Source organism: Bactrocera tryoni, chromosome 1 (genome assembly GCF_016617805.1).
Source record: "Bactrocera tryoni isolate S06 chromosome 1, CSIRO_BtryS06_freeze2, whole genome shotgun sequence".
In the NCBI taxonomy this organism is placed as follows: Eukaryota; Metazoa; Arthropoda; class Insecta; order Diptera; family Tephritidae; genus Bactrocera; species Bactrocera tryoni.
Genome location: NC_052499.1, coordinates 78963799 through 78973726, shown reverse-complemented (window position 1 = coordinate 78973726; position 9928 = coordinate 78963799). Strand labels below are relative to the sequence as shown.

General features: G+C 36.8%; 2 protein-coding genes across 2 annotated transcripts; both read right to left on the bottom strand.

The window, feature by feature from the left end:
• Positions 1–471: 471 nt before the first annotated feature.
• On the bottom strand, positions 472–3312 carry LOC120766592 (von Willebrand factor D and EGF domain-containing protein-like). Its single transcript, XM_040092196.1, has one exon. The coding sequence runs from the start codon at positions 3260–3262 to the stop codon at positions 1445–1447; it is 1818 nt and encodes a 605-aa protein (XP_039948130.1). The 5' UTR covers positions 3263–3312; the 3' UTR covers positions 472–1444.
• Positions 3313–8602: 5290 nt separating this feature from the next.
• On the bottom strand, positions 8603–9517 carry LOC120777324 (von Willebrand factor D and EGF domain-containing protein-like). The gene has a single exon (XM_040108568.1). It carries the CDS (start codon positions 9449–9451, stop codon positions 8696–8698), a length of 756 nt encoding a protein of 251 aa, XP_039964502.1. The 5' UTR covers positions 9452–9517; the 3' UTR covers positions 8603–8695.
• Between the last annotated feature and the right edge of the window lie 411 nt (positions 9518–9928).

Genomic DNA, 9928 nt, shown 5'->3' with positions numbered 1-9928 from the left:
TTCGATGCCACATTCATATATCCACGTCTTGCCTATGTAATTATACTCCTCAACTATGTAGCTTATTTTGCAACTTTTAAAAGTTTTTTTATAAAAGACTAAAGTCTTTTGGTACGAGTTTAGCATTGACACGCTTTATACCCAAACCATTGACCGAAATGTGTTAAGAAAATCCATAAGAGCTACTAAGATCCTCTGCTATCTCTCCGATGCGAACACGACTATTCTCAAGTACCGTTGTTTTAACTTTTTCGTTGTTATCGTCATTGACAGAAGTGGATTTGGATTTGGATAAAGTAGACACCCCAAAACCCTTATGATTCCATTGAAATTCAATAACAGCACAGCTTATTTCCCATATATAATATTATTTTATTTTGCAACATCTCGTCGATTAAAAATTAAGAAAAGTATGAAAAAATGCTATACAAACTATTCAAAAACCAATGTAACGAAAAATCGAAAAAATAATTTTTGTTTAAGAACTAAATTTATTTCGGAAAAATTAGTATGATTAATAGTGACAAGGCCTTAGTATTAATAGTTTTTTATGGGTATGAGTACATAAGCATTTAAATACAATATTACTGATTTATTTAACCAATTATCAGTATATTGTCACTTAAAATGCAAAACAACATATCAAAAAACAAAAAACAAAGCGAAAATCGCTGTCAGATAACCAATATATAACCGTTCTATAGCCAATATATAACCGCTTTATAGCCAATATATAACCGTTCTATAGCCAATATATAACCGTTTTATAGCCAATATATAACCGTTTTATAACCAATATATAAACGTTTTATAGCCAATAAATAACCGTTTTATAGCCAAAACTCGAATTTTGTTTAAATATGAATGTATAAGTATGATAACAAATATATCACCATTTCAGAATGAAAACTCAAATTTTGTTTGAATATTAGTGATTTCTATTACATCGTTTTTCCTTCGCCTGTAAACTTATGACAAATTATGTTACGTTATTCCGCACTTTAGATGACGATATGCTATAATTCTGATCGAATAGTAAATCTTAATGGGGTGCCATATGTACTTTAATCATATTAAGTCGTATCATGAACTTCGGGTAAACGCCATTCCTTATAGAAAACCGATTAGATCAAAAAAGATATCCACGTTATATAATCAGAAATAAAAACACGCGCTTAAGCCAAAAAAGTCTCATAATTTGCTTTATATTGACTAAGTTTTTTTCAATGAAAACTAAATAAAAAAGAAAAACATATGTGACGATCGATATTGACATTTCACACGAAATTCGCGCGAAAATAAAAAGTCGTGGGAACTATTTATTTACGCGAAGTTCACGATGAGGCTGATTATTCTATTGAACAGTTTCAAAACATTAAATGCAGGAAATAGATTTATTCAATACGCGATAACTTGCAATATAATTCAGTCGTTTTTCTTATCTTCAACATTTTGTGGTTAGCGTATTATAGGCTGGCGGCTGGCTGTAGCTAGGGCTTGCCAGATCGCCATCGGCATTCGTGAACTCATCGTCGTCTTCACGACCGCGCGGCTGATACGTGATTATGAAATTCTGTGGTGGCGCCGCGTATTTACTCCTTTTGCGCAAGCGCTGTACACCTTTGTAAGTGACAAACGTGCATATTAGCACGAAACCCACCAGTCCACCATAAATCAAATATATCAGAAATGAACCGGTGTCACAGGAAACATGCATACGAATGAATAATATTTCCCTCATACACGACTTCAATTCCGACGAACTCACACATTTACCATCCTGCTCCAGAAAACCGCTATCGCAGTGACATCTGTCGGGCGCAATACATTTGCTGTTAGCGCCACACTTATCCTTGCATCGCGGCACACACCGATCGTCGACCACGCTGTAGCCCGCGATGCAGCTGCAGTGATTCGGCGACGCGCAATAAGCGTGTAGAGAACACGCAGGCTCACATATTGGCTGACAGCGTTGTACCAGTGTGTGAAGCGGTTTGTTTTCAAAGCCTTCCATGCATTGACACACATCTGGTGCGGTGCAATGTGCATTTATGCCACATCCAAATTTGCACTGAGGTACACATACGGCACCATTGCGCATATAACCGTCGATGCATTCACAACGATCGGGTGCTGTGCAAAGGCCATTCGGCCCACAACCGCCCGTACAATGGGGCAGGCAATTATTGCTGTCGTTGAGTCGCGCATAACCTTTGGTACACTCACAAATACCTGGACGCAGACAAGTCGCATTACCGCAGAGCGCCGCATCGCAGATCGGTTCACATTGCGCGCCACCATCAATCGTTTTCTGGTAGCCAGTGTTGCAAGCGCACTTATTGGGTGCCACACAATGCTGATGATCTGCACAACCTTGTGGACAACTTGGCACACAACCAATGTCGGTTTGCTCGTAACCGACTTTACACGCACATTTATCGGGTGCGGCGCAGTAGCTGGCCTCGCCACATGCCGTATGGCACTGGGGTGCACATTGACCGGTGGTGTTCCTAGTATAACCCTCGTTGCAGTCGCAGGTATTTGGTGCTGCACAATGCTCGTTAGCGCCACATCCTCGCGAGCATATCGGTAGACAGCCTTCCTTACTTTCGATGAAACCAATTTTACAGGCACAATTGTTGGGCGAAGAGCAAAAAGCGGTCTCGCCGCAATCCACATCGCACTGGGGTTCACATTTGCCTTTAGTATTCCTCGCATAACCACCGCTACACAGACACTCGTTAGGCGCGCCGCAATACTCATGTTCTTCGCATCCCTTCGAACATATAGGCGCACAAACATTGCTTATCTCCACATACCCACTTTTACACGCACACACATCAGGACTAGCACAATAGCTTGTTTCGCCACAATCCACACTACAGACTGGTGAGCATTGATCGAAAGCGTCGCGAGTATAACCTTCATTGCAGTGACAATTATTACTGCCTTCGATGCAAGTGGAATTGGTCGGACATCCTGCGGCACAATCTGGTTGGCATTTGTTCTTCTCCGGATGGTAACCCTTTTTACAAACGCAACGCTTCTTAAAGTCACAAATGCCGTCCACGCAATTTTCATTACATATCTCTTGACACATTTGCTGTGGTTTACCTTTAGTAAACGAAGTTGTACAGAGCATTGGTTTACCTTTAATTAATATAGTTCTACCGTTCATTGCTTTACCGTGACCGGGTTCAATGAAAACCAAGGTGTAGATAACGATTTGAATTAGTAATAACCGTAATTTGGATTTATACATTTCGATTCCGGCTTTGCAAGCGCGTTAATGCTATGTCTATGTGTGTTGAATGCGTTTCATCCACTGTATATTGAAGTAAGTGATTCAGTTTCAAGATTTATTGAACGCATAAATTGTGAAATTGAACAGTGTTGCCATGGCATAACGTTTTCAATACTTAAAGGATTTTGAAATTAAAGCGCAAATATGTTTAGGAGATTTGCTCATGTGAAAACGCGGTTGTAAAGGTAAATTCGATAGATGATAACGTTTGTGTAAGCCTTTTGTATAAGTTTTTTGCCATTGAGGCAGCTTTTCATAATAGTCTTTTATTTTTATGCCAGTTTTTGGAATGACATAATTTTTTGAAATTTTCTCTTGTGAAAACATGATAATGAAGGTAAACAAAATAGATGATAACATTTGTATAAACCTTTTGTATAAGTCTCTTACTATTTAGGCAGCTTTTGATAATATCAGTATCTTATTTTTATACCAGTTTTGGAATAACATATTTTTTTGAAGTTTTCTCTTATGAAATAAACGGTTATAAGAATAAATTCAATAGATGATAATGTTTGTATAAGGCTTTGGTATAAGTCTCTTGCTATTTAAGTAGCTTTTGATAATATCAGTCTCTTGTTTTTATGCCAATTGTTGGAAAAACATATTTTTCCGACATTTGCTCTTGTAAAAACTAGGTATGAAGATGAACTCCATAGAGTATAAGCCTCTTGCTATTTTTACCAGCTTTTAGTAATATTAGTCCACTCCATTTATACCAGTTTGTTATTCGATTCACCACTTTTTAAAGTTTGACGTATTGTGCACAGTTTTCATGAATATTTTAAATTTAGTTTCGGAATTTAATCTAGAAAAACAGAGCTGTGTCATAGCTTGGTTTTCAAAAGACGAAAAGGCTTTGGCGCCTTTTTCGAGAACAAAATGAGTCAAGAATGGCAGGAAAAAGAAAAAGTTCAACAACTTCAGCAGAAAGTTATATAATAAATAGTATAAACATTTTACTCTGAAGCAATAGGAAAGAGAATTTCAATGCTTTAAAAGCAGCGCTTGGCATTTATTTTAAAGATGAAAGCGGTCTCTCGTTCTGTTAGCGGCCATGATGCCAAAACTTACAACTTTTTAAAACTTCAAGCTAATAATACATTTGTTATGGAGACTAAAAAATCATATCTAGTAACAAAACCAATAGATTTTGAGGTCGAATAAGAGCAAGTTTGCAACCCTATAAGTGGAAATATTAAATAGACGTTGGATAAAACATATATCCATAAGATGTGTATATGTTCTCTTGTAACTTAAAGAAATTGCCATTGTTCTTTGTCTTGAGTTTTATAAGAGTAGTAAATGTGAAAAAAATAAAAATATATGTATTTTGTAAAATAAATTGCGCATACAATGTCATATTACAAGTACATGTGTGTGTCGAGTGGTTTTTTTCGTACACAAAGGCGATAAAAAGTAAATGAAGGAAATTATACTCGCGTGCCTTCGCCGCATGCAAAACTGATAAGCCTGAAAGAATTTTCTATTAGTGGTTTCTTGTATATTCGCCTTGACGTCTGACGTCATCGTTTTCCAAATGTATGCAATATGCTACTTTACCAGAAGGTTATAACCAGGAGGAAACGTCGGGAACCCTGTGAAGTATACCTTGTGACAAGAAAACACTTGGAAATTGTAATAAAATTCCCCGCGATCTGTCAACCAGTTTGTTTACAACAGCTGCTTAAGTCGGTACACCTCAGTGCTGCGTTGCGATCTTTACAATGGGTAAAAGTATCGAACAAATAATTTGTCTCAAATTTTATATTTCTAACCAAATTTCGCGTGTGGAATCATTACGACTGTTGGAAAGGGCTTACGGTGAATCAGTTTTATTAAAAATACAAGCTTACGAGTGATACAAAGCCGTCAAAAACATGCCTCGTTCTGGCCGACCTTCGACGTCTTCAACTGATGGAAATATTAAAAAAGTGAAGAATGTGGTGCTTGAAAATCGTCAGGCAAAATTAGAGAGATGGCAAGAGAGCTCGACATCTCTCGCGAGTCCGTTCGAATGATTTTGGTGGATATTTTGGGTATGCAACGCGTTCTTTCTCCACTTGCTTGCTTCCCGATAAAGCTGAATTTTTTCCAAAAAAAAAAATACCGTAAACAGACCAGTCTAGACATGATTGATCGTGCGAATTTCGATTCCACATTAATGAAGGGCATCATAACTGTCAATGAGACATGGGTTCATGAGTTTGATATGCAAACAAGTCAACAATCATCGAAATGGAGGGAAAACAACGAGCCGAAACCAAGAAAGATTCAGGTGAAGTTTCTTATTTCGGAGTGACAGACGGTCATTAGGAAGTTTTATTTGTCCGTATTGAGGACATCCGTTGAAAATGGCCGGAATTGTGGAAGAACAAATCATGAATTTTACACGATGATAATGCACTACCGCATCGAGCCACGATTGTGACCGAATTTGAAGTCAGAAACCCCATGAATTCAGTCAATCAACCATCTCTTTCTTGTACCCCAAACTGAAACTGTCGTTCTGTAGAGCCCATTTTCATTCGAACGTTTGCTAAAGAAGCTGAAGGCCATCTCATGAGGCTTATTAAAAGTGTTTCGAGGACTGGACAAATCGTTGTAATACATATTACATCTGGTGGGGATTACTTTGAAGGTGGCAGAATAAATATTGATGAATTATTAACTTTTTTGCGTTTTATTTAAATTTTCCGGGTACTTTTTTGTCACAGTATATATATATAAATACATATATAGTATATGTATATGTATGTATAAACGATCAGCGTGACGTTTTGGTAGATTCAGTTCCTCAGTTTTTCATATCCCGATCTGAAATTTTGCGCTCTGTATTTTCTACTCAAGAAGATGCTTATTTTCTGAAATCGGAGGTATATGTAGTATATAGCTGTCATACAATCTGATCGATAAAAATAAAGTCATTAAATTGAGAAAATTTTTATTTGACGAAATATCTTAAGCAAACTTTGCATCGATTGTTCTCCAAAGCAAGAGAGCAATCTCCGAAAAAAATTTTCATATGAACTGACTGATTTTTATGAAGAGTATTAAAGTTTCGCTGTTTGCATATATGAACTGATTGATTTATGAAGGGAATTATAGTTTTACTGCCAATGAAGTAAACGATTTTTTCGTTTTTTTTTTACGATTTTCAGTTCCAAAAGAACAGTTCAAAAGCTGAACCATGCTCGTTCCGCCATCAACATTCAACTGATATTTTATATTCCCTCTGACAAAATTCAATCAAAATCTGTATAAAACACGAATATGATGTGGGCTTAATAAAGTTTTAAAGCAGATATGACTTTTTCTCATTTTTAATTTCATCAGTTTCTTGATTTCACGAGAGGTAATTGCAGTCTCGATAAGGATATCGAAAAAACTAATCACACACTTTGAAAGGCGTCTTGTAAAACTTTGTGAAATCAGGTCAAACTATATTTCCGTAGCTCTCAAGTACGGAATATAATGAAGTTAACAAGAATTGCTAATTTTTTTCCGGTCCACAATTAGGTGAATTGAATCAAATCAAGTGAGAATATTTGCCAGAGACCATTGTGAATTTGCAAAAATGGAAGATATCGATCCTAACTTTCTACCTTCTATTTAAAATAATAAAAGGATCATCGCGCCTTTGAAAATTTGATTGGGTTGTCGAAAAAGTCTTTTCGTATTTATAATCAAACTTCAACTTATTTTTTTATATTTGTACTAATAAGTAAATAAACAAATATGTACCATTTTTGTCAACCAATTTTTTACCATTTTCCGCTAGAGACATGAATCCATCAGTGTAAAACTTTTATCAGTGTAAATCGAAATTTCTAGAACGGAAATGAGCAAACCATTATTGCGCTACACGAACTGATACAGCATCGCCTCCGTAAACTTCACAAATTTCATTGGTGGCTTGTTTAGCATTCTTCCATTTTTTATACAAAAATTTCAAAATATATTTTGTTCATTATTTTCACTGATTTTTGAACAGCTATAACTTTTCTTCAACTTCCTCGAACTTAATGAAGCTTAAAGTCTTACCTTTCCAACACTATATGGTATGACATAATAAGATTGATAGCACTGTAGATATACGACTGCAATGACATCTATTAATAAAATACGAAAATACGAAAAAGTATTACCAATATAATTATATTCTTGCAACAAAGTTGCTAAGGAGAGTATTATATTTTTGTTCACATAACGGTTGTTTGTAAGTCCTAAAACTAAAAGAGTCAGATATAGGATTATATATACCAAAGTGATCAGGGTGACGAGTAGAGTTGAAATCCGGATGTCTGTCCGTCCGTCCGTGCAAGCTGTAACTTGAGTAAAAAGTGAGATATCATGATGAAACTTGGTACACGTGTTTCTTGGCTCCATAAGAAGGTTAAGTTCGAAGATGGGCAAAATCGGCTTACTGCCACGCCCACAAAATGGCGAAAACCGAAAACCTATAAAGTGTCATAACTAAGCCATAAATAAAGATATTAAAGTGAAATTTGGCACAAAGGATTGCATTAGGGAGGTGCATGTTTGGACGTAATTTTTTTGTAAAAGTGGGCGTGGCCCCGCCCCCTACTAAGCTTTTTGTATATATCTCGGAAACTACTATAGCTATGTCAACCAAACTCTACAGAGTCGTTTTCTTCAGGCATTTCCATATACAGTTCAAAAATGGAAGAAATCGGATAATAACCACGCCCACCTCCCATACAAAGGTTTTGTTGAAAATCACTAAAAGTGCGTTAACCGACTAACAAAAAACGACAGAAACACTAAATTTTACGGAAGAAATTGCAGAAGGAAGCTGCACCCAGACTTTTTTGAAAAATTGAAAATGGGCGTGGCCTCGCCCACTTATGGACCAAAAACCATATCTCAGAAACTTCTAATCTAATTAATTTTTCAGCAAAATAAAAAAAATATCATGCGAGAGTATAAAATGTTCGGTGACACCCGAACTTAGCCCTTCCTTACTTGTATTTTTTTAGTTTAAACTCAAAGTGGAACTTGAATCTGTTCATACTTTCCTCTTGACATCATACATCCTTGTATATGGAATAAAATACTGATTGCTTTCTACACAGTGTGGAATAAAGCGCTCAATAATCATAGTTGCTGGTTACTGAATGTATTTTCTGTTCATATATAAATTTAACATGAGTATCTTGGTCAATACGAGGCATATCTAAAAGAAATTAACTCGATATATACCACCTTATAGTATCCACTTAACGCATTTTCCGAGATAAGTCTGTCCGGTACCAATCAACCATAAATATATGTATGTAAATAAATAAGAGTGTGCAATTGGCTATATATGTTTTGTGAGAATATATATGTATATATTTTTTAAATTGTTAGTTTTCAGTTATTGATAATTCATTTATTTGTGACAGAAATTTCATTCGTCATATTTAAAGGCTCCGAATCAAGTCCAGAACGCACATCGATTAACTGCAATATATTTTGTGTCACCTGATCCTCCTCGCTTTCCGTCAAAGGCTCACATTTGTTGGTGTCAAAGTTAAGTGTATAGCCCTCACGACAAATGCACTGATATGGTCCAATACAATCGGCGTTGGCGCAAAGCTCTGCATCACAAATGGGCGCACACCCGCTCTGCCCCTGTACACTGTAGCCTTCATCGCATTTACACAAATTTGGCGCCTTACAGCGTCCGTGTTCACCGCAGTCGTTCATGCAGATCGGTTCACAGCCACCAGTCGTGGCGTTATTGTAACCCGCCAAACATGCGCAAGTATTCGGCGCAGCACAATATTGTGTGTCATCGCAAGGTGTTTTACAAAATGGCTCACACTTAGTGTTCAATAAAGCGTATCCTTCTGCACATTCGCACACATTCGGCGCAGTGCAAATCTGGCTTTCGCCGCATGACGGTTCGCACATGGGTACACATGATCCACCGATGAATTCGTAGCCTTTATTGCACATACAAGATTGTAATTGCATATTACAGATGCCATTCGAGCAACTAACGGGACACTGGAGTTTACGGCATACCTTCTTCACTACACCATCCACCAGCTGAATATTGCAAGTGTATACAGCGGCATCCATTGTTAGTGGAACGGCGATCGTTAGACCCAAGAAGAGTAGTAGGCGTAGGCGTGGCATTTTACTTTGATTACTAATAAATTGACAATAATGCTGTTTATTTAGCTGGTGTTCATCACGATCAGAAAGCTGTTGAGTAACTAAATTGTGGAAATTTGCTTTGTGAGTTTCTGTACAAATTTATTGATAAGAGCTTACGCAGAGCGTTGGAAGTATTTGCCAAGCTCAAGCCGGGTGTGTTTCCTTTATGTGTATTAGTGCCTTTGTAGATAAGCGTATGTTCCAGATTATAAATTATGTACGTATGGTATAGTCTTCTTGTAGTAAACCAGGGTGAATATATAATCTAATATAATTAGACCATAACTGGTCCATTTTAGCTGTGCGCTTGAATTGAGTCGAAGTCAGCTCCTACAAACGCAGTTTACATTAAGATATTTGAATTTGGCTAGCTCTTTGTTGATGGCAGCATAAATAGTTTGTACGACAATATTTGGAAGAAAACATTGATACAAAATCATTAAAAATCTTGCAGGA

Coding starts and splice junctions, on each gene's coding strand:
- LOC120777324 (XM_040108568.1), bottom strand. CDS start 9,451: ATGCCACGCCTACGCCTACTACTCTTCTTGGGTCTAACGATCGCCGTT.
- LOC120766592 (XM_040092196.1), bottom strand. CDS start 3,262: ATGTATAAATCCAAATTACGGTTATTACTAATTCAAATCGTTATCTAC.